We start from the raw sequence: 26921 nt of genomic DNA, 5'->3' as shown, positions 1-26921 counted from the left end.
TACTATCTTGAATATTTTACGTAAAAATAATTATATATTTACAAAAAAAAACTTATCTTTTACGATTTTTAGAATTTTTAAATTATTTGTATACATTTTTTACACATATCGCGTTTAAATCAGAACAGTTGAATCAATAGCATTTGCATATTTATAACTATTTAGAATTTTGATGAACAGGTTTATTACACAAATATTTTACTGTGTATGCTATTTCACTCATTTTATCTGTATTTATAATGGTTTTAAACTAGAATATATTAATTCAATGTTCTGTGCATAAACATTTATAAATCATAAAATTAAGTTTACGACTGCTCATTGAAATAAAATAAAAACATTAAAAAACTTAAAAATAAACTAGATGTTTTAGAATAGCAAAGAATTTAAATATCTTGTAAAAATGTAGATTTTAAATATGACCTCTTGAACACAATTTATATTTTCCAAATGAGAAAAATCGACATCAAAATGCTATTGCCGATCGTTAAAGAAATCATACCTCGTTATTAACGTAGACCGTATAGTTTAACCACTGCGGAACGTGATCCAACGCGGTTGATATAATATGACTATATTATTATTTTTCATTTGTACGTTTTACCAGTAATCGTATAAATCACGGTTTATACCGTGGTATACATTTATAATATTATATAATATACTTATTCTATTGCCATAGTGCGAGCGATAGAGCTGTAGTAGAAATTAAATAAAACCCGTAACGCTCCAAATCTATGGATTTCGTTGAGAAGTAAAGAAACGAGATGAACGAGATATTATCGTAAAATGTTTGTGTGTGTGTGTGTGTGTGTGTAAAAAAGAGAAAAAAGGAGATAAAAAATAATAATAATAATACGAACGCCATACAGCGAAACGCTCTTTCTGCGTGGTACCTCTCTCCAGACCTATATAATATATTTATATACCGAGTCGTGCCGCAAACAAATGCAATCCATTATCGTGCGGATTGGATTCCGTTGTCATTTTCTCTTTGACAGCCGATTTTTCCCATCTCTTCGACACGCGTATACGCGACATATACTTTATATATATACATTTAGGTTTTGTCGCCCGGAGAAACGTTTGTAAATTATTGCTTTTATCGGGAATATTCACAACGAGCGCCACCTCTACAGCATCCGCGCGTCTGACATTGTACTCAGTCGTTGTGGAACAGTCTATAATGAGAGCGTTTTTATCGAACGGTGTTTCTAAAAAAAGAGAACGAGAGGAAACACGTATATAGACTAATAATAATTGCAATGTGGTGCAACGTGATGTAGTATTTATTGTCGTATATACATATTATATTATACGCAGTTAGCCGTTACCGCCGATATCGTTTTGGCAACCGAACTTTTCGTTTGGTATTTCACGAATTCGATCGATGTACGTGTATTTTTAGACCAGTGGAAATGGCCAATTAAAGATGTGATGACTTAAAGTAGGGTCTATCTATAAACGAAGCTTGGAAATGATATGTCTTTGTGTTTTAGATTTTCCTACAACACTACCGAAACGCGTTAAATGGATAAAATTATCTCGTTTGCTCGGTAGTTATTATCCAAAAACATACGACAAAAAAATTGGCGTTTATTTTCATAAATTATTCAAAAGCATGTATTAAACAAATTATTTTACATCCCTAATACCATTGAAGTGCGTACATTTTTTTTTCATTTCAACCGTACTCAGCGATTACGAGTTCAAGTTTTGAAAGAAAATAATTTAATTTTATAGTCCACGTAAACTGTGTTTCAAAATACAACACTTACATATCGAAATTACCATTAGGCGTGCTTCGTTAGTTCACTTTGTATTCGTAGAGAAATAAAATATAGATGTAAAATCGAAAAAACCTTTGTTTAGTTATAAATAGCAAGAGTACAATTAAGGTATCGAGTTAGGGTTCAAAACAACTGTTTTTAATATTGTGTCACGCGAGTTTTAAACGTTTTCATTGTTTGGTCAATAACGTTATGATCGTAATAATAATTTAAACCAAATTGATTGGAATAGTAAAAAAAAAAAAAAAAAAAATAAAAATGATAATTTCCTCTACTGTAGTTAATATTGTTGTTTTTTTAAACGAAATAATATGACAACAATTAAACATTAGAAAAATATAAACTGTGCCGTTTCTAATGAAAAATGTAAAAAGTGCTCGTCGTAAAAATAACATTAATTAAATTATTATGTGGAAGACTAAAGAACCGTGTCTTTAAGTCGTAAACTTTACAGTATAAACGTGTATAATAAAGTAATTTATACTTGGCTTTTTGGTGTTATGACGAAGTTTTGGTTCGAGGTTTAATTAAAAAAAAAGTATGCAGTAGATCGTTTGTTTATTTTTATTTTCGTTTGAACACAGGTACACTCTCTGACAATAAATGTAGGTAATTTAAACGGTGTCTCGTTTTAAGCCGTACGATAGGTGGCGAGGTGAGTAGTCAAAACATTTTCTAAACTGGAAAACGTCGCAGAGCGGTAATGCTAACGCCGGTGATAGTTATTATTATTCGTTTGATATGTGCGCTCGTACCTACCTCTACATTATAATAATATATTATTATTATAATAATAATAATACAAAAGCTACGTGCCGCGACCCTTCGAATTTGCTGTCGACGCTTCAGTTCGATGGGAGGTCTAGCAGAAATAATAACAATAATCGCAAAAGTAATAATAACGTCGATGATAACAATAATGGTAATAATAACGCATCCCTTGATTTGCATGGGGCAATACAATGGCGACCAGAAAACTGGATGACAATGACAGACAAAATAACCGGCCCGCCGCATATTATTGTTGTACGGAAATCGGGAAACCGCGACGACGAAGTGCAGATGGTCACAAAAAAACCGTGTAAATCGACGACATGTATGCACAATTTTTAGCAAACCTCGTAAACTGATTTTATTTTTTTTTTTTTACATTCAGCTCGTCTGAAAACCAATCGTGCGCCGATTAAATATCTCGGACGGACGAACCTATCGAACCGAAAAATCACATTTCCGATCGTTCGGAAACGCATGGCCGTCGACGTTGTTATCGAGAAATTCTCAGACGCCCGTTTGAACTTTTAATTTCATATCGTCCTTCGATCTCTGCGGGAAGCTTTAATTACAACGAGAATTTGAAGCTCCACCGCGTAGTTTTGGCTTTGTTATTTATGAATATTGAAATATCTGAACTATTATTGAAGTAAGATTAATCTTATGAGATCTATTACGACTCTAAATTTCTCCATATCTAAATAAAATCTATCGCATTGTGCATTTTGCTGACGATCAGAATTTGTCCAATAGTTTGAAAACTTAACGCTACGAAAGCAATTTTTAGTTCTTTTCACGTTTGATAAATTCAAGAATTTTTTTCTTTAATACCAATAATATAAAATGCAAATAGTTAAAAAATGTTTGATCGAATAGCCTTACAGAGATTCATGATATTATTTAACTTATGCATAATGTTAAGGGTTTTTTTATGCATATATAATATTATTATAATTAAAAAAAAATACCAACAAATTATAATGATAAGCAAGATTAATGTTTCTAGAATCGCAATACTTCAATATTTCATCACTCAATCGTTTTGGGAATCAATTCATTTTTATGATTTAAATTGATTTTTGTCATTTTCAAATGTGATATGTACAGAACTATCACAAACAGGGTACATTACATATACAATATAGGTACATCTGCGTTGTATACGTCAAGAATATTTGTAAAATATCATTGAGGGATACATCATTAATCAAACACGCAAACATAATATTGTTCGGTGAATTATATATAGAATTTTTTTCCAGTTCGATCTAGTTTGGTTTACATAACTTAAAAGGTTGCTTATTCGGTGTCTGATTAAAAAAAGCTTTCGTTATTCATAAATCATACACATTCATTCCGCTACTGATGCACATTTATATTTGCTACCGGCTATTTGTAATATCCGTGGTTGTATTGACAACGATACGCTATTAATATACAGAAAACCATCAAAAGATAGTTAAACGAAATAAAAATATTATAAATTGTATGGAAATTTATAAATTATCATATTTTAATATTAGCATAATATGAAAAAAATGTCATCCATTTGATTTTGAACAATATCAATAAATTTTGATTATTATAAATATTTTTTTCAACGATGGAAATTGTTAATTAAAATATACTCTTTGGTTCAAACTATTTTAACTATGAATAAAAAAATAATAAACGATTTAAATTACTACAAGTATATTTATAATATTATTATATTGAATATTACACTCGTAATATTGTGTTTAACTTAAAAAATATTAAGCTCGTATGAAAGATATACATGTTGATTATTTTATCGAACAACACTTATTGTTTCAAAATCTAATAATATTTTTGAGAATATTTTTTTATATACGTACATGACTTCCAGTAAAACAAAACAGAATCTTTTAAAAATATCTTTTTTATCATTTATAACCTTTTTAAAAAAACTATTTTTAATTTAATATTCTGATATATAATATTTTTCAGAGTATTTCGATTCATAAAAATTAAAATTCTAACCATTAGTAAATAACCAAAAATAAAAACTATAAATGTATTAAATTAAATATAGGTACATTAATTTATTACTAAACTATAATATAAACTGTTTATGATTCTAAGAATTCTCTTTTTAAGCGAGCGGAATGGAAAGATTCTCGTGAATATACCTCAAAATGTCTATATTATATTACTTTGTTAGTTTGTTCAACTAAACTTTAAATACTTCTAACTCGTAAACTAATAGTCCTAATTTTAATTTTTATGTGTCAAAATATTCTGAAAAATATTCAACTTCAAAATATAATATTAATCGTTCTAAAAAGTGAAAAAGTTAAAAAAAAGTAGAATGATAAAAAAAAAATAAAAATAAAAATATCTTTTATTTTTACTGAAAATAAATTTAAACAATGTTTTTTGAATAAACGTTAATATTTTTTAATATAATGATTTTCTCGATACATATGAATCACCAATATAGAATTATAAAATTCTGATAAACACTGTAAATTTTTTTTTGTATAATAACCAAATACATTAATTATTATTTTAAATAAAAAATTAAATATCAACTTTCGACGATTTAGATTTTTTATGTATGGAAAATATTATTACACTTGATATACCCAATAAAAAACATAATATGTCAAAAAAAAAAATATATTTAATAAAATATACCCTTATAGAAAAAAACAACTTTTGCAAATTTATTAAATTGTATTTATTAAAAATATCGTAAAGAAGGCATCTATATATCAGTTTACTTTCACATTGTATTTTAGGTTTTGTCAAATATTCAAAGAAAATCTCAAAAAAAAATATATATTCTAAGATCTTAATCTGTTTACTTTATACGTATTCCTGGAAGAAGCAACTTAGACTTATAACTGATTGGTATATCGTATATAATTTAAAATTTTCCATTTGGGCTTCTATATAAGTATCCAAAAACATCTCTGGCGTACTTATTGTTTTTCTTACACCGTCCGTTAAATTGATTACGAAATACGTGCTGACGACGATAAAGATACGCGTTGGCTGTATCTGCGCCGTAAAAGCAAAATTACTAATCCCATATCCATCTTATCCACAAGTAGTAAACTAGTAGCACAACAACGTATAGAGCCGTTTATCACCGCGCCAAACACTCACGTAGTTAGAGCATTCGGGCTTAAAGTACTAGAATCGTAGATATTTGATATTGTATTACATATTATGAAATAAACTATAACAATACACTAGTTGCTAAATTTACAGCGCAACGATTATATCGGTCAATACTGATCGCATTAGTCGGTATGTGAATATATTACATACATATTCGAGTATATTACTTGTCGTTCGTAGCCTTGGGGCGTTGGGGGGGGGGGTCTGTTTGATTCCACGATAAAGGGAAACCCTTTGAGCGGCCCGTGGCTTTTGTTTTTGAACCGACTGTTCTGAACGCCGGGCGAGGTAGCCTCGGACGATTGGTGCATCGGTGAACCACGTCATAATTACTTTTACCTCGGTAAAAGGGCGAGTAGTAGCGACTACACGAGTGGATTTGGGGTGTATTTATGTGTGTACGAATGGCTGTGTGTGTGTGTGTGTGTGTGTGTGTGTGTGACAGATAGATGTGTCTTTGACGAAGCTCACAGAACGCAATTATCCGTAATTTAATTTCGTGACGGGTTTATTTATACGACGATTGAGAGTGAACGGGGACCGAACGGTTCTTGAAAAAAGTTGTTTGTCGTGTTATTGTGTACATACTACACATGTAACTGTATAATATAAGAGCCAATAGGTATATAACTACTGTGCACAGTAATGACGACGAGTATATAATACGCGCGAGCTGTATAATAATACATTGCACACGGTATTGACTTTTTTTTTTTCGTTTTGTGTCAACGTCGGCGTCAAGGTATATACATATATAGGTATATAACAGTGAATTTAATATTGTATTGGAATCGAAGAGAGAAAAATAATAATAAAAGAGTCGATGGTGATTGTTGAATGGAAGGGGACGGTGGCGACGGGAATAGCTTACAAACGCCGTGATGGGGTGGACAAAAAAACATTAATGAGATTACCTGTTGTCGACTTTTATTGGAAAGTAGCCGAACGCAATAACATTATTGGCACACTGCAGTTGTCAGAGTACACACGTATAGTTAATATATTATATATTTATGTGTGTAGTGTAGAGGATTATTGATATCAATTTTGCTTAAAAGCTCTCGACGAGACATTATTTTAGACACGCGAATATATGGACAAAGCGGTCACAAAGGTTGCAGCTTTGAAGGCCGGATTAGGAACTCGAAAAAACCCCCCGCGATATAATATTATTTCTATAATGCGATCACCGATCTGTCATTTTAGACCATCCCATCCGTGTCACGAAAATACTAAACCGTTTTGACCAAACCCAAACAAATATCATACAGGCCGAACTCAGTAATACAAATCAATTTCAGTTTCGAAGTTTAATATTTATAATTGAATTTTTTCCCCGTCACAGCATAAAATCAATAAAAAGCATAATACTTTTCAAACACTACTTGTAGTTTACAGGTGTATAACCGGTATTACACTATACTGATACAGACGCACACAACTGTGTTTTTCGGAAATTAATGTTTCAATGTAAATAAAATGGATTTTGTTTTTTTTTTTTGTTTTATAGTTCCACGGTTTTCAAAATAAATATTTGACGACAGTGTTTCACGAACCGTTGATCAGAAATCGTGTACACACAACTAGATAAAGTACGAGTGTGTATGCACATTAAAATAACGATAGGGAATTTTTTTATTCACTTTTTATTCACCTTAGATCAAAACAATATTTCTTAAGACGGTCGTCTTTGTTTCGCGTGCGATTTTATCGCTGCAGTCTAATCCATTTGAGAGAGTGCTCCCTCGGAGCGTGCTGCAACTTTTTATCACCTTCCTTATCGACAAGTGTACTGCTTCTTACGTTTTAGTTTAGTTTTTCTTCTCTTTTATGTTTCATCGGCACATTTACGTTTGTTTATTATAACGTACCTCGGTGAAAACCGCTACTGAAACATTTTCTGACTTATATAGTTTCTCCGAAAGATTATATACGCTACCGTTTAAGTACAAAGCAAGTGTACGTGGAATCAGTTTCAAATAAAACGCGTCTCCCGTGACTATAATATTATGTATGTGCTAAAAATATGACACTATGATAATGGAAATCGTTAATAAATACGTTTTAGATGTCGTTCAAATATAATATAATATGAGGATAATTAAATTCAATGGAACAATATACCTAATAGTAATAATAATAATATCCTAGAATGAAGAGATTTATTGTTTTGTTCTCATATTCGGCGTTTTAGTTAATACACAATACGTTTAATATACGAATATACCCATTGCATTCGAATTATTTATTATTGTTTTATTTTGTTTACGATGGGTGAGTTAGCAAAAAATGTGTAGGTAATATCTTTGTTTTATATATACTTAACATTGTAAAACTAAACATGTCCTAGTTTTCATGAGAGAGAGAGACATACTTTAATTATCCTCGGTGAACCATAATACATGACAGTAGAACAAGATGTACTATAGATTTCAGAGACACGTCACAAAAACGTGACCAAACTTTTAGTACAGCTTCAAGTCGAATAACACCACTTGACGTTTTGCAAGAGTCCGAAGAAAAATTGCTTTCCAAGTCGCTCATACTTCACAAGCTGAAAAAAAATCTGTTCAAAATAATTAAATATATGTAGTTAGTACATGTTTGTTTTACAAATAAAAACAAAGAAATAAAAATGGAAAATATTATTTTATATTAAAATTAAATTAAATTAAAGAGAAATACAACATTGAATAGAATTACGATAGAATGAAAACATTAATAATAATTTAAAATACTTGTCAATTAAATTGTTTTCAATATTGTGATTAATATATTTGTATTATTATGCATATGTATTGCAATGACTTAATATTTAATTTCAAACATTTCAAATTTACAATATTATCGCTACTACTAATAGTAAGTATGCTTTACTTATTATATTTTGATGTCAATCTTAAATAATAAAAATATATACATTATTCAGGAACATAAATTTATTATATTATAAACTATGTTGACATGATATGTTCCTATTTTCCGATGTTCGTACTCCGTATCAATATTTACAGTATTTTTATTTTATTCGTCGTGACTCATTTGTATCATAAAATTATGTTTTAAAATTACTTCAATACTTGAATTATTTTAGTAAAACGGCGTCTTACATAGGCAATTTAGCTACGTCGTGATTTTTTTTCCTGGTATTAGATACCACTATAATAATATTGTGATATGGGAATTTTTTGCACTGAAATTTATCACTGCGGTGTGTTTAAAATATATTAAGTACCTTCTATTAACCTTAAACCTTTTTTCATTGGTTATTTAGAACCACTTCAACCTCCGCTCTACAATGATACAACTGGTAATCAATTATTCCGTGGATATAATCCCGATAGATTTACCGCTTAACGCATGACTCGACTTATCTAGTCACGCCGTATACTGTTGACCGGGGTAAAGTCTAAATATAAACCGACGGCGTTAGGTACTTTAGAATTAGAATATATACATTTTTATTTTTATTCCAAGTATTTATGGTCAGAGTATGTTAGCGTAACATCACTGCTTACAGTTATTTCAACCTAAATACTATATAATATACCAATATCAGCTATATTATCCTCTTTGATGTTATAACGTGTGCATTTTGACGGCAAAAGTGTATTCATTTTTATGGATAGTAAACATTTTATGTGTACTCGGAAAAATATATAAATCCTTAGCCCATAGGTACGATAATAAATTTGGAGAGCGCGTAACGCACAGTACTCGACGACCGTAAAGTGAATCTGAATATATATGTATATTTTCGAAACAAATTTCAAGTGAGAAATCGCGTATTCGTCGTAACACTGCAAATACACTTGAATGTTACATTGATATTATGATATCATAAGTAACGCGGTAAACGTGCACCAAGGCTATGTAGATTGTCGTCCAGCGAAATTTTTACGTTTATGGTACGATCTAGTTGTGCCGTTCTCGGGGCTTATCACGCGCGATCTGTGTGCGTTTGAAATCGAATAACCACGTTCGGGAAGTATTTACTAACGACGGGGAAATCGTAGACGGGTGGGCTCGAAAAGTTTTCGCATTAGCCGCGTTGGGAAGAGATACATTTTCCCGTGCCACCTTTCATCGCACGTCATCTGTCACGCGTATGAGCACACTGCGGCGTGTGTGCATACAACGGTGTTAGTGGTGGCGGCGGACTTTGGACGAGCGGCGGCGCGAGTTTTTCAGTCGAAAATCGATTACCTATCCGTCTTGAGGGCACGGGGCGGGATGAAGTCCGCGGCGGTGACAGCAGCCAGTGTGTGGGTGTGTGTGGTATGTACATGTGTATTAGACGGCCGTGTGTGTGTGTACGAGTGCGAAACATAAAACTCGAGTCGAATGCGAGGCAAACATCCATCAATTAGCGTCCGTCGGGAACGCGTGTAATTCCGCCGCGCTTACATTTCACCGGGGACGACCGCGTTTTAACAAATTAACTAGACTGCGGATGTTGTAGCAGTAGTGACGACGTATTACGGCGTTCTATACATGCCTATTATTCGTACTTGTATCGTGTGCGTGGCAGGTTCTACTACAACTACCGCTGCTAGATCTGTCTTACTTTGTCAAAATTGAAAAACAACGTTACGCACGCCGCGGACAACTGGAATCCCGAAACCGCTACCGCTTTCGGGTCGGATATATGATATTATATATAATATACAAGACTTACCTGCCTTACCTACCTAGTCTGTATGACGGACAGGGTTTATAAATCGTGGAGACGAAAATTAAATAAACGACGACGACGGCGACAACGTCCATTTGACGAACTTAGAATTTATATTGCCCTTGTTGGTGCTGTGTGATGGCGGTATTATAGTTGCAGCTGCTCATGAAACACTTGCGAGAACTTGTCTCGTAGTGCATCATGTCTCTCCTGCAATAGCTGTCCAAATTCCGAGCTGTTGTATTATTCTAGTAAATAGTCGCGATGACCTAATGAAATTCGTTTTTGAAAAAAGAAAAGTTTAAAAGAAAAAACGTCACTATCGTCTGAACTATCTCCACCGTCGTTGAAAAAATATGATTGAGTAAATTGTTTTCTGAAAATAATATTTTAATTATACATATTACCAATAAATGGTATAAAAACACAAAATTATTATTATTCGTTTAATAGTATTATGAAAATTTCTTGCACGCTGAGTTCCAACAAACTTGAACTAAGCGAAAAACACACTTATTTTATAACAATTATATTTTTATCGTACATCTCTTTTTGTGTTATATTGTGTGTGGAATTTAGAATTATAAATATTATATATTTCATTATAGACTACGTATGTAGGTGATTTGAAAAAATACAGGATGATGTAAATTTAACATAGTGCCTAGTCCGGGGATAATATTATGAATAATAATAATATACATTTTAAAATATCTTCAAAAGAATAATTAAAATCAACTTTTATTTAACTATATTATGTTATGTAGAGATGATGGAACGAACATCAAAAGCCACAAATATTTATACCAAACACTATTGGTGACGGTGACTTTATTAGAAAGTTTGGCTTACAGAAAATAAAGTTAAAAAACTCCGTCACCCCACCGCTATTTTCAAACAGATTAAATCGTTTCCTTTAAGATGTAAAATTTATGTGAGCCACTATAAGGCATCATGCAACTGAAGAGTTTTAGAAAGAATAACTTGTCGTAAAACAAATGGGCTGGCTTTGGCGTTGTAAAATAATATATATTTTATACTCAAGCCGTCGTCGCACGTAAATCGGTAGGTACGTCGACGACGTTGATAATTTGGCATTTGCATGCATCGAAGTTGTAAAGCCCACGAGTGGCGATAATCATAACTTATAGATATTCAAAGTGGGTAGCCGCGGTATGGCAGGGTGGATATTGTGTAGATATAGTACTATATATATTATACACGCTTTATTCCGGTACGCTTCATTATCGTTAAGTTGAAGAAAGCTTTCGGCGGCACTTTTTTTTTGTTGTCAAAACCCTTCTCCCGTCATTGTTCCCCGACCCGAACTACTCCCTCTCGCGAACACCACATACAAACAAAGTTACGATGTCTGCACGAACGCACACAGACACACTCTGACGTATACGCATACCATCACTTCTTATAATAATAATATATACACACTAGGCGCAGTGTGCCGTGTAAGTATACAATATATAGCGGTGAGGTAGTAATAGAGTAAGATGGGTGCGGTAAGGAGTCAGTAAGGTAAGAAATTCGTAACCACACCCCGTATAGCACATGGCAAGAAACCCCCTCTGTAATCACCTAGGTGGTGGTATACTAGTACACTGTATGTGTGTGTGATAGAGAGAAACAGAGATAGCTAAATAAGAGCAATGACTTTATGCGTTCGAGTGAAGGGAGGATGACGGGGTTAAGGAGACTGAGAAAAAAATGATCATTTTGGATCACTACGATATTTCAACGGACCCGCCGGAGTTTCAGATGGTTGTTGGGGAGGGGTGTGGGGGCCTTGTTTTATTAGGCACTTGGCAAAACCCCCTCGTCTCATTTGCATCAGCGCCACCGCCGCCGCTGCTACCAACAACAAAGCGGCACTAAACTTTTATGGCCCCGTAGACAACAACGCTGCAGCTTTGGAAGGGTGGGAGTGACGACTTGGGCGAGCCAGTATTAACGTTTGCACCTGTTTTTTGCGCATTAAGCAGCGCACGTACGTTGAAAACGTTGTTTTTCTTATTATGGTTATTATTTTTATTTATTTTTATTTTTGTTATTTTTTCTTCCCCCAAGCATAATGTCGGTTACCGAAAAGTTTGCTTTAAATTCACCAGCCGATCGTTATTTTTTCAGACCTAAAACAGGACTTTCGAGTCCAGCCCAAGGACGTGAATCCGGCGTCTGGTGACACAGCAATCTTGGAATGTGACCCGCCAAAAGGACATCCTGAACCAGTAGTGGCATGGCATAAAAACGGTCAAGCTATGGAGGCTGACGAGAAAAAAAGGTAAATAGCAATTAGTAATAATTGTTACAGTAATTTTTGAACATTTCAGATTCGATATTGCTTTTTTAAATATTATTTCAATTTAATCCAACAGAATAGATACATTCGTAGCATTACGAGTATGTTAATCCACATTGCTATTAACTCGAATCTTACTATAAAACTGTTATTACGTTTATTACTAATATTTCGTGTTTTAGTTTGAAAATTATTTAGAGGTCATATTATTATAAATATGAATCACTCTTATTAATATATTAAAACCGTGTAGGTATCAAAAATACAGATATTGTTTAAAGTTTGAATCTTTGAATTCAGTTAATCCTACACTGATTTAATTTATTATGTTACATCAGTATTATTTTTTTAACACTAATGAACTATTTTACTGAATGAAGAAAAAAAAATTCAATTGAGAATTGAGTATTAAAGTTACGAAACCTTATTTTAAAATATTGAGCATAAAATAAAAGTGTACTTAACTACGAAATAGGTTTCCAAAAAACAAATGGAATCATTATGGAAATATCGATTTAAATTGTAATACAGGAAATGTATAAATGCTATTTACACTAAAGAAAGTGCTAAAATATTTTAATTAAATTGGTTCGCTTAGTATTTATGGTCGAAAATTACATTGAATTGAACTCTAAATAAATATAATGTAATTTAATCTAGTATAAAATATACAGTGTTAAAAATTTAACGGTAAATTTAAACTATTCAAATCTTCTATTTTCTATTTTCCAAAAATATAATTATTTTATGACTTTATGAAATTTTAGATGGTACATCGAAGATAATGGCAACTTGATTATTCGAGACGTGAATATCGAAGATGATGGTTCTTATACATGTGTAGCTAGTAATTTAGCTGGGATCCGGAAATCTAAACCAATTGTATTGGCAACTCAGAGTAAGTGATTAATGATATTCATGGAAATCATTTGTTAAACGTATTTATATTAACTTTTCTTACTTATATTTTTATATAGTACGTCCATACATGATACAAGCTCCGAAAGACACAATAGCTATGGCTGGTTCCAGTGTACAGTTGCAATGTAAAATCGGCGGAACACCACAACCAGAAGTATTCTGGAAAAAAATATCAAACAGTGGTGTTGCACAACACATAAGGACTACCAATTATAGGTAATTTTTATTATTTTTTAAGTTTTTACTATTAAGATTATATTTATTTATTTAGTATTTTTTTATTTTCGATATTCTTATCAAAAAGAGGCTAATTCGTGAAATGTTAAAACAAAATGTATTATCCTTATTTAACTTTAAATACATAAAAAGAAACTTTTGGAAAGATATTTTAAATGTTATTATTATTTTTTAACTGATACAATGGATTTTTACAAAAACAAATAATAATGCGATATGCAAAACTTATATATGGAACCTAAAACAGCTAATAGCGATACTGATGAGTTTAGTAAAAAGTAGTAGTCTTATCCGATATGCGGTTGTAATAGATATTTCATTCTCAGGAATTTGTTCTGTCAAATGAGGTTTTTTTTATTTTTTATTTTTTGAAAAGGACTCCCATTGATTTGTTATTTCCTTTTCGTATTATAACAAAGCAAATGTATTATTTGTAGGATCCACACTGTTGGCTCAGCGTCAATATTTTAGATAATTAGCATACTGTCAAAAATAATATAATACACTATTAATTTACGTAGTATGCATGTATTATCTATATTGTAGTGTTTACATATTTTCGATAACATGATTTAAAAATATATGTTTTATGTATAATTTATACATTTATAATTTTATAAAAGTCTTTTAATATAATATGTATATTTATTATATTATAAAGTTTTTATATGATGTTTATATTTGATTTTAAGTCGATTAAATCAAATTTATATCCTTAGAGCCAATAATAAGTGTAAACTTTATTTAAAGTAAGTTTAAACTCATGTGTTTATGATTGACAGGTATAATAGCTCTATGTTAAGAGTGTTTCTTTTCCCTTAATTGTCTGATCATAACTATTTTTTTTTATTGCTTCCGTTCACTAAAATAAATTCAATTTTTCCAACTATAATAAAAAAAAAATATAATCAAAAGTATATAAAGTAAACAAATATTTGTCTTAAAAATAGTAGACTTTCTGGTAAATTTGTATCCTTTCTCTTATAAGCTTTAGTAGTATTATGGCATTATGGTTTTAAAAATTCAAAAAATAATCTGAAGATTCTAATATGATAAAAAATGATGGATGTTTCAGAAATGAGAAGCTTTCCGGGGACAGAGACACGTTCGAGCACGTTTACATAACACAAGACGGCAGTTTGAGATTAGACAACGTGAGTCCGGAAGATGAAGGGAAGTACGTGTGTCACGCAGAAAATCACCAAGGCAAAGTAAACGCTGCGTCTTCCCTCACTGTACACTGTGAGTAGCTAAACGTTTTACAGGATAAATATAATAATTTAAATTCGTCTTATAAATAACAAGATCATACTCAAAATAAATATATCATAGTGTTGTTTACTCTAGGGAAATACAAAAACTGAACTAACATCTTGCATGTATAATATTAGTAGACAGTAATTATTATTAACTGAAAATGTAAAAAGAAATATGTTTTAAAACAGTAAGTAATTAATGTAGGTTGAACATATGAAATAAGATGAGTTTATATGACAATATATTTACCGTTTATGACCACCACACGCACTGGCACGGGGAATCTGTTCGTTGTCACGAGTGCGTCAAAGACTGAGGTGTCAATAATACTGGAGTTTACCATTATTGTGCCGTAAATGTTCAATTATGGTTTTTTTTTTTTTATAAAAAAAGTTTCCGACAACAATATTATGTTTTAAACTGTTTATAATTATTATTTAACGTTCTCGCCTAAAGTTTTTACAGAACCAGGGTATATATTATAATACCAATATCATAATATGTTCATAAATTTTAAAAAGATGTAAGTTAAATAATAAACGTATACCAATGTACTTCATTATACGATGACAGTTTCTGAATTAGTTTTCGGATATTGTTTTTTCTTAAGCAAATATGGATACCTAGGAAAATGCTTTTTAAATATTAGAGCGTATTTATTTGTATGTGTGATACGAAATGATAGATAGTTATGAAATTGCTTCAATATTGACGTTTAATAAAATTTCACCTCTTCTAACAAAACAATCAATTATTTAATTAATAGATATAAAAAGTTTAAACTTCAGTTTTTTTGTGAATAAAACTTTGATGAGTTTGAAGTGTATTTCCATCAATAATTAAAGGTATCTAAAATTGGAGTTCACTTCGTTAAACAAAAGTTTACGAAGAGCAAAAATCCCTTAGGATAATAGAGTGGTTATCTCATTTTGAACTACATTTTATACTTCTTAAATTATTCAATCGACTAAATTATAAATTGGAGTTGTGTTTTTGTTAGTTACGCAATATTGTGGTAAAGTAACTTTGGTTTGACCAAACTCTGCTAACTTTTTGAGCCGTGGAAATAACATTGATAATATTATTATTATCACCATCATTTAGACTATAGCGTAATAAAATAATAACAATGGGATGAGCCGGTGACCGTGGTAATAATATAAACATAGTAGTGAACCAAGTGCTTCGTACATATTGCTTTTCGATTTATATACGAATATTTTCATCTTTACCTATAACGGCTATAACGCACATGATTGCAAAACTAATACGGTTAAAGAAAAACATAATATTATTATCGCAAAGCTGTTAGTCGGAAATAGGGTCCGGATGTGTTTATTATTCGAGAGTGATTTAAAACTTTTATATTCGATAATAATAATGATAATATTATTGAAGTTCAGAAAAGCTAGAGGTGAAACGCGGTCCGTTCGACATCGTAATTTCAAAACTTTCGCGCAACAGTTATTATATTACCTATACATGGTGCATCTATATTACCATTGTGATAAGTAAATTATTCGAAGAAACCCAGCCAAAACGATAAATTTTCAAAATCATGAATTTTATTGTAAATAAAATTGTTGTTTTGTTCATATTAGTATATAATAATTCGGGTTTTAATTAATAATTTAGGTCGAAATCAATCAATACTTGTAAATGGCTGCAGAATGATGTCTGCAAATTATATCTATAGCCTTCGATGCATATAATGCTATATCTGCTAAAACTCGTTATGTATAAATCCAACGAAACAACTATTAAACATATTATTTAGAAAAAATAAATATGAAAATTTCGTTATTTACGACTACGTCATACAATGTGTGATTATCATTGTGGTAATTTTCTTTGGTGGACCCAATTCACATAACACACGTATTATTAATAACTTAAATAAATTTAGTTTCACCAAAATCCACTGAAACGGTGTGTTATATAACTTGACTCATGCAATTCGTGCAGAACCGTAATTATGTACGAACGACTCGGTAAATATATATTTATTTTAGTGCTTGAATCCGATTTGGTTCTTAACGATGCACCACGTGGACACATAAAAATGTTATTTAACATTCACTAGATTTTTCTTTTATCTATACTGGCTTGCACGCGCGTGTGCAGTATACATAAACTTGAATTTTACGTGTAAACTTTTTGCGCTGATTATCTCGCTCGCAGGAGCAAAAGCTTTTCTGCCACAGCAGCCGCCACACACCTTTAACTCTCGTTATACACCACAGACGACGACGCGAGTTTCCTTGGCCGACAATTTTCTCCTCGATCCGCGAGCTTGGTCGACTGCGGTGGTCTTAAGCTTTTAATTATTTTCTCCGTTAAAACTTTCTACGGGTTTTTTTCACCCCCTTCACTTGCCGCAGTCACGTATACATCTCAAGCGGCTTCTTCGTACCCACCCGCCGCGCAGCAGCCTCGGGGCAACGGTTACCGTCTCGAAACCGGCAAGAAAACATTTATAAATATATATATACTCGTATATACAAAGCTGAAATAGTGAGCTTAGCTACACCCGTAGATACATATTATATATATGTATATGTATATGTATATGTATATTGTATATTGTATACATAATATGTACGTACATAAATAGGGCTCGGGGGGCCTTTATATACAGCCACACCTCTCTCGTGTCGTATATCCACCTCACGCACAGTGATATAAACAATTCGGCAACTTCTATTCTCGAGCTTCCCATTATCTCTTGTGGCTTTTGTTTTGCGCGTCCTCCTCGTCTCTACCCGCCAGTCATCGCAGAAGTCCCGTTTTCGCGCACAGCCAGTCTAGATCGCGCGTACATTAATCAAACAACCACCACCGCCGTCGCCACCGTATACTATGTATGTATATAAATATACAAAATGTGTTACACTTTGGCGAATGCGATATTCGCGACCGAACGCGTCCTATTGTAACCAATGCCAAACGGTCGGAAATCTTCAGCTCTTCCAAAATCACCGCCTCCTGGTCTTCTGGCGAATTGATAAACCGCTTTTTCTCCCACCACCGTCTGACGAACTACTACTACTACTACGGTATTAATTGTTGTTAACGCCGATTTAATCAGCTGGCGTTGCAAATGGATTTACTGCCGAAAATTCGATGTATATATATTATGTGGTTGCGATCGAGTGGGTGAAACAAGCGGACAAACGCCCCGAAGAGGGGACTCGTCGACTCGATCGAGTTTGTCCACCACGGTCCATGCTCGGGGCGGCACGATAATCGGAAGACTTTGTTCCGGGTAAACCAAAAAGTTTATTGTTTGGCACTGCTCTCCATGCGTATATAATATACGAACGAATAATACTGTTGTTATTTAATTCTCCCGCTGTGCATGGCGAATGTGTGTGGGGTGGAATACAGGGCGAATAGCGGTCAAAAAGTCAATCTCGTACAATTGTCCAAGACAAAAACAACTACCGATAATTCTCCCATTAAAATACTCATTTAACCGACGAAAAAAAAATGTATTTGTAAACGTACTATAAAGTCTTGTGATTATCGATAAAACTACTAACATACATATTTTACTATATTTTTTTTTTGTTTTTAAAGACTCGAGAGTATTTTTTTTTTATATATATAATATTATTCCCACTTGCATACGTAAATACTAAATATTTCATACATGTACTATACGTTACTCTATTTCAACATAACCAAATAACCATAACAATGTTTATACGACTTATATGACTTTTTTGCGGTCAAGTGTTATAATAATATAATAATATAGTACTCGAAAGTGCAATAGAATAACACGCGAGTATAATGGTAAAAATAGTATAATGGTTTAATGGTATCCGATGGTATTACAACGATCGTGGTTGTGTCAATTTAAAATCAATTACATTTAAATGTCTTTTTAAAATTTTGTTTTAAATTGCTATGGACGATTTAATATTATAATAATAATTATTATTATTATTACTATGTTAGAATCGTCCGTTAATTGTTTTATAATCCACAGAGGATGTCGACGGAAATGCGGTGGTTGGTGAACATTCAAATTAAACATATGTTTGTTTCGTCGCATTTGAATGTTCCCGTGGCAATTTCACGTTTCATATAAACATTAACAGCTATACCCTTGTCACGTTAAATAACGTAATGTGGTGGATATTCCGAATACTTGTTAAATTGTTCGAAACATCATATATTGCTTTAAATATAATTTATTATTTATTTGGTAAATTATTCGAAATTGACGTTTTCCATTTTATAATAATTTCTAATTATCAACATACGTTGAACACATTTGTTCAAATTTAAACCAGTATTTAATATCATTATGTTATATATGTACCATAATAAATCTCGTTTTGGATTGTTATTTATTGTGCTGTGTTATTGAAGCACGCTATATTTTTATATTAAATACCATTTTACAAATGTATTAAAAGTAATTAAATAACTATAAACACGTACAAGAACATTACATTTTATTTTATAACTAAACAAATACAATACACTTACGTATTTTAAAATCATACCATTTTCCATTATATCAGTACAACTATATGAAAAATGCATATAATACTAAGTTGTAAAAAAATAAATCAAAGTTTTTTTAACAACTTTTATAAAATGTCTAGATCCGATGATAGAATTTAAGTTCTTTTATTCTATATAACTCTGTAAAACGCAGAAATGCTTTTATCCAGTATTCGAACAGCTACAGATTTATTTCTCACGACAAAAGTATGGCAATGACAATAACCAAACATTTCACATAATATAATGCTATACTTAAAATATATTATACGTTACTTACAAAATACTCCATTAAGTATAATGTGTTTTTCCATATTTTTTTAATTAATTTATGATTTTACACAATTGGTTTTTTGATTTGATGTAGTAAACACATATTAATAGTTTAATCTTAATTTAATCGTTTTGTATACAATGTATACATTTTTTAGAATACTATTTAATAATTTCAAATGGTGGACATTTTTTCTAGTGTCTACTGCATATGCATCGAATCGACTAATAAGTAAATACTGTATTATATATCAAAGGATGTTTGATTAATTTGTTTCAAATAACTATTTACCCTTTACCCTTAATACTACAAAACTGAATATGCGCTTTTACCCCAATCAAACAACTTGAAATCCCTTTATCGGGAAATAGAAGCAAACCAAATTTCCTGTTTGACTTGTGCTAGAAATTGTTTTTTTTTTTTTTTAATTCATCGATTTTATAAAATAATTTTATTGATAGACGTGGGTTACTCAACGAAGTCATTAAACTAAACGGAATAGGGACTAAATAAAACGATTGGATGTATATGTATATATATAAGTAAAAATATACTACATTTTTTAGTCAGTAGATATTAATTTAGAATTCACGGTTTAGTTTTAAAATTATTATTTATAGTAAATAATAATAATATTATGTTGTGTTCTAAAATGTTGTATCTATAGAAAAATTATGTACTACCTATATAGTTGATCAAAAGCTGTATATTATACATCTACTTAATTTATGTGTATATTCATAATAAAAAACTGTTGTGTTTTATTTAATTTTAGCTGTCCCGTTAATCACCCAAAGACCTGCGGACACACACGTATCGGCTGGCAGCAATGCGGTATTCGAGTGCGGTGTTCGAGGCAACCCCAGACCAACAATATTCTGGTCTTTGCAGGACAACGAAACCGTGCTATTCCCCGAAGAAAGCTGGAACGAATTTCACGCCGAAGACACGAAAGATTCAGTGTCTACACTGGTCATACATGTAAGTCACACAATTTATTAAGTTATATTTTTATTATAACATAACTGTTATTATAATTTTAAAATGTTTATAACAGAACGTCAGGAAAGAACAACACGATCAGCTCGTCGTCATGTGTTCGGCAATCAACGAAGCGGGCTCCGATGAGTGGCGAGCCACATTGACAGTGGCGGCAGCCGCATACGACGAGTCTTTACCACCAATCATCGAATACGGACCTGCAAATCAAACACTGCCATACAGTTCGATTGGTAATCTTGTATGCAAAGCGATCGGAAATCCTCAGCCCGTGATCACGTGGTACAAAGACGATTCGCCATTGTCAACGGATATCGCTAGGATCAACATCACTGAATCCGGCACACTCCAAATCATGAGTGAGTATCCTCAAACATATACAGAATACTTCACCGTGAAATTTATTCTTGTCAATGACTTTTTTAAAATACTATTTTTAATAAATACAATTTTATTGATAAGAGTCCCACCTAAAAAAAAAAATTGCACTTATTTGATTCGTGGAAACTTCAAATAAAAACAATTATTGAAGTATTGAGAGTAAAGAATCATATTTTAAAAATAAAAACGTTAAGTTTAATGAACTGCATATACGAAATTGTATACATTTTTAAATTGAAATACAGTTATTAAGGATACGAAGTTAATTTGATTGGTAGGTGATTATGAGGCCAATTCATAATGTATACGCATATATTATATATATTATATATAATATAACAACCGTGAATTTTCAGATTTACAAAAGAGCGACAACGGCGTTTATACATGTGTAGCGTCTTCGGTAAATGGCAAGGCCACGTGGAGTGCTGAACTGAAAATGGAATCGCCAAAAAATCCTAACGTAGGATTTTTCAGGTCACCAGATACCTCAACGTTCCCCAGTGCCCCGAGCACACCCGTTGTCATCAACCACACGGATACGGCAGTTACGCTGTCGTGGGGCCGTAGCAGCAAGGTTGGATCGTCACCACTACTCGGTTATCAGGTAAGCGATGCGTTTTCGCATACCAACTTTGACGGTGTATTAAATTCGTCGGAAGGCATCACGATAATATTATATTCTGAGAAATATTATAATATAAGGAGTTGTCGCACTCCTAAAGCTATATAGAATCAAAGTAAAATTATTGTTTGACTCTATTACGTACGTTTTTCGAGGTATCGAAATCTTAGAAATAAGTGCACCGTAGGAGAAATACGTTTAAAAATTTAAAGATGTAGAATACCGTTAGATACGATAAGTTTGTTACATCAGCATTTTATTTTCTAGGTGGAAATGTTCGCTTGTGTCGAGAACGTTGGATGGGCGACATTGGTGCGGAGGCTGCACTCGACTCACTTCACCCAGTCATTCTTAAAACCTGGCCATTCCTACTTGTTCGTGGTGCGTGCTGAAAATTCACACGGTCTATCCGCGCCTAGCCATCTGTCCAGCCGCATCACATTGCCCACAGAATACCGTCAGAGCATATCGTATTCCCACGATATGTCCATCGCCAAGTCTACTTTGTTTGGCGGTCATATCGTAGACCTTATCGACATAAAAACTGTCAGCTCGACTTCGATAAAACTTTTCTGGGAGGTAGTAATTCAATCTACCATCGTGTTAATCTACGACTGAAAAACATATTATCAGTATTCAGTAACTGCAATAATTATTAACACCGTGATTATTTAATTGTTTCAGATTCTTAACGGAGAGTTTTTAGAAGGGTTTTATTTATACTATCGTAGCAAAAACATGACTGGTCAAAACACCACGTTCATGAAAATCTTGTCTAACGCAACTGAACTGTCTGGAGCGTACGTGATTAACACTCTAAAACCGTCAGTCACTTATATGTTTTTCTTGGTCCCATTCTACAAACACATCAAAGGTCGACCGTCGAATTCAAGAACCGCAAAAACTCACGAAGATTGTAAGGATAACACGATTATTTATTGACTTAAAATTATTTCTTAAACACTAATAAACTTGAATTTCGTTGATGAAGGTCCGTCTCTGCCACCTCAAAACGTGGAACCAACTGCCTACAATTCCAGTGCTGTGTACCTGAAGTGGAATCCACCGCCTGACAACTCACACAATGGTGTTATCATCAGTTACCAGGTAGTCATACAAGGTGGTGCCAGTTGGGACGTACTAAGTAATGTGACGGTCAGTGCCAGTACTCCCACTTTGCTCCTGACCAACCTCACATCAGGTGTGCGTTATAAGGTCATGATTGCTGCAGCGACGAAAATCGGTTTTGGTCCGTACACGGATTCAATAATATTACCGACGGACTCTATGAACCAAATAAAGTATGAACACTATTGAATATTTTATTGAAGACTATTTTTTTGTTTTTTGTTTTAACCACGGCATTGTTTTATTGTTTAGTCAATTTAACGACGCAGTCATCGATCACGAAGAAATAAAAGAATTCGTTGCTGAACCGTGGTTTATTCTGTTATTGGCCGGGGTCATAACATTAATGGTCATATTACTAGCGGCTGTACTTTTCGTCAGATACCGTCAGTTAGGCGCTAAAAAGTCACACTTAGGAGGTATGTATCTTGTATAGTGTTTTACACTGAGCATGCAACCTGTATTTTAGTATTTACTAACCACGTGTCTATTTAGATTCATTAAATCCTGCAAACAAACTGTCTTATTCGTCTGGTTTCAAAACTAGTCTAGACGTATCTCACCGAGGACAAGTAGCGTCATTTTTGCAATCCGAACACAGCGTCTCAAACAGTCAACGGTGTTTATTCATCGATGCAAACTCGTGTCATAAACCCAATTGGTATTTATCATACTTAAATGTCCATTGTTTTCAACAACAATTAATTATACATTTTCATGTCCAGGATGCATCATGATATTGATAGTAACGAGAAAGATTCTAGTCAACAACTCTTACCTGAAATTGCTGACTATGCAGAAGTGAATCCAAATACAATGAGTACATTTTTAAAGGACCGTGAATTGTCGTCTCCGGCCCCTTATGCGACGACTACATTGGTGTCGAACTCAAGTTCTAGAAATGTAAAAAATATATTATATATATAATATCAAATTAAAATTAATCATATTATTATTAGAAGTTATCTGTTAAAAACCATTTGTGATTGGCAATAAATTATGTAGAGTTAATAATAATATATATTTTTTTTTTTTAGATGAGACGAAATTCCGATGATACAGCTTACGCTTCAGCCAATATTTATAACCGTAATCAAAACGTATATTCTGAAAGTGGGTATAGCTGTTGTTCCAGTAATAATGACTGCCAGGGCTGCGCAGGTATATATTTATTTTTAAGTGTATGGAGTGAATTATGAAAACTAATATTCTCTATTGGTATATTTTATTATAACTTGAAATACAATATTCAAGCATATTATTATTTATTAATTATGTGCATCAGCAGCTCATAATATAAAATATTATTTAAGATACAATGGCCGATAACATTGTAAAATACTTTGAACACAAATTTAATGAAAAAAATAAAAATATTTTTACTTGTATCCCTAGAAATTTATGTTTAAAAACTCGACATGAGATTATAAATTATGGAAATAAATTTATAGCAAATAAAATATGAAACTAAATTACTTTTATAAAATGCCTATAAAGGCAAGTGCAACCAGCTATTCAAGTATATTATAATATAAGTTGAAAAATATTAATTTAAAAAATAATAATAATATAATCAATAATCACGTTGGGTAACAAAAAAAAAGTAGAATAAAATACTATTTCAAAAGTTTTAAACTTTTAACTTGTATATAATATACATATATTGTATACTTTTTCATACTGTTCTTATAGTTTATTGTGTATACGTTTTTTTAGATTTAAAAACTATTATTTTAAATACTTACATCTGAATTATGTGATGCAGAGATATAACTCATAATACCGTAAAATTACTTTTATGATAATATATGATATGGTTACATAATCGCATAATATAATAACTATATAATGATTTTCTTATATAATATTATTTTTTTAATTCTATCTGTAGATGATTGCGGGAGCATGCAAGGTGTTCCTGTGTCAGTCGTTCTGAGCGGTTGTGGCCGAAAGACGTTCAGCGAAGTGTCTCATCACAGCAACAAAAGCGGTTCGAGGTTCAATAATTACCCACCTTATTCATCTAGGCAGCGAGCCCTGGTAAGCAACGACTATCTCCTGCCGCATACACCACTAATATGTTTTCGAAAAAACGTGACGGATGTATACATGTCCACGTCAATATTAATATAAAATTATAAACAATAATAATTAATAAGGTGAATCACTGTAGGATATAAAAATTAAAACTGTAGGCCATAAAATAAAAATGTTTACGCTCACAAAAGCATTTTTGTGTAATGTTCATTAAGCAAATCATAAACTGTAAAGGAAGAGCCTTTTAAAAAAATTAAAATTATTATACATTTAAAATAAAATAGACCAAGAAATACCCTATATTTAGAGGTGTATCTTACTTAATTTTACTGAGGGAGAGGAGAAGATAAAGTTATATCATTTTTATACAAACAAACAAACAAGAAAAAAAATATAGGTGTATACCTATATATCTGACTTAGATAGGTACAATAATTATAACAGTTTTTCGAAAACGTTATAAATTGTATAATTTGAAACAAACAAATAAAAATAACTCTTATACAGTACCGCACGATTAGTATTATTTTACAACTATTTAAATTGCTATGGTATGTGAACACAGTTAAACTCAATAAGTGTTTTACTCATTCAAGGGGACTGTCTCCGGAAGGTGTTAAAATTTTTTCTAAAAATCATACAGGGGCCTTATATAATATTTGCGAACAAGATAATGTGGTCTCTAGGTGACTTAGATGAAACTTTCTAACCACATAGTATATGACAATATTATAATATACCTAATATTAACATCAAGTATTTAACACCGTCTTGTCATCGTTTTAGATGCGCACTACGTGTTCGTCCAACGGCTATCACTACGTCGATCCGGCGATCATCGGACCGACGAACAGCAGCTACAGCAACGGTTACGGCCGAGACTGCGCGCCGCCGGACGTGGTTGGCCAGCAGCAGAGGTCGCCTTGCTACACCGAGGCGGGTGTCGCGAATACGCAAAACATCTCGTGAACGGCTTTTTTTTGACCGATGTTGCTTAAAAAACGAAAACGCCGTCGATGACTACCACCGCCGTCGCCGCCAACCCGACGCAGAGTACTCGACCCCATCGCCGTACAACGAAAAGCGTATTTTCCACACACACAATAAAAGTATTATTATGATGTGTTTTAATAGCATATATATATATATATATATATATGTGTGAAAAAAATACCTGTGCGTCGTTTCCTAATGTATGTTTGTCACGCTCGTCGCGAGGTGACGTACAGGGTGATTCCGACGTCCGTCTTAATATTTTTATTATTATTACCTCGAGTCGAGGTATGTTGTACCTCGTTTCGACGACCTCTTATACCGCGAAAAGCATAGTTTACGAATATTGCATTGTACTCGTATTTAAAACCTCCCCCCAACCCCTTAAAACCACGAAAATCCACGTAAACCCTAGACCCCGAGAGCGAAACATATCATTATAATACAATATCGTTCACCCGTTTCCGACACAAACTGTTTTACAATACGAGTCTCTACTTTTCGGCGGTATCTTGAGAATAATAATAATTATTATTACGATTGCAACACCGCGGTATTCAAACGATGTAATATTTTTTTATTACCGTATTCTACTCGTCGGTATATAATATTGTATTATTATTATTATATTATTATGATTACCTATATTATTATTGTATCATGTAAAACGTAACGAAGAAAAAAAAATGAAAAATTGTTATTACACCGTTTACACACGTATACGACGAAATATTGTGCAGGTTATTAGACCCCAACGTGTTTATGTAAATCTATAATAGTGCCAATGTATATTTTGTATTTCAACTGTACATGTAAATTTTAAATAAAACCTTCCATTTGTTGTTTATAAAATTTAA

The 26921-nt window shown here is 32.3% G+C and overlaps 1 protein-coding gene across 1 annotated transcript in view; it reads left to right on the top strand.

Moving 5' to 3' along the window:
* Positions 1-26921, top strand: part of LOC114130243 (protein sax-3-like) — a 72434-nt gene extending 45513 nt beyond the window's left edge. The window contains exons 3-18 of the mRNA XM_050198866.1: positions 12523-12676; positions 13462-13592; positions 13672-13831; positions 14928-15094; positions 20677-20882; positions 20959-21259; positions 21638-21888; positions 22174-22485; positions 22591-22822; positions 22898-23207; positions 23287-23453; positions 23530-23695; positions 23760-23937; positions 24072-24195; positions 24926-25074; positions 25858-26921. Of these exons, the coding sequence (XP_050054823.1) occupies positions 12523-12676; positions 13462-13592; positions 13672-13831; positions 14928-15094; positions 20677-20882; positions 20959-21259; positions 21638-21888; positions 22174-22485; positions 22591-22822; positions 22898-23207; positions 23287-23453; positions 23530-23695; positions 23760-23937; positions 24072-24195; positions 24926-25074; positions 25858-26040 (3191 nt within the window). The 3' untranslated portion in view covers positions 26041-26921. The remainder of the gene's footprint in view (positions 1-12522; positions 12677-13461; positions 13593-13671; positions 13832-14927; positions 15095-20676; positions 20883-20958; positions 21260-21637; positions 21889-22173; positions 22486-22590; positions 22823-22897; positions 23208-23286; positions 23454-23529; positions 23696-23759; positions 23938-24071; positions 24196-24925; positions 25075-25857) is intronic.

Source organism: Aphis gossypii, chromosome 1, assembly GCF_020184175.1.
Source record: "Aphis gossypii isolate Hap1 chromosome 1, ASM2018417v2, whole genome shotgun sequence".
Lineage (NCBI taxonomy): Eukaryota > Metazoa > Arthropoda > Insecta > Hemiptera > Aphididae > Aphis > Aphis gossypii.
Note: the sequence above shows the minus strand (reverse complement) of the source record. Positions and strands in the feature narration are given on the sequence as shown.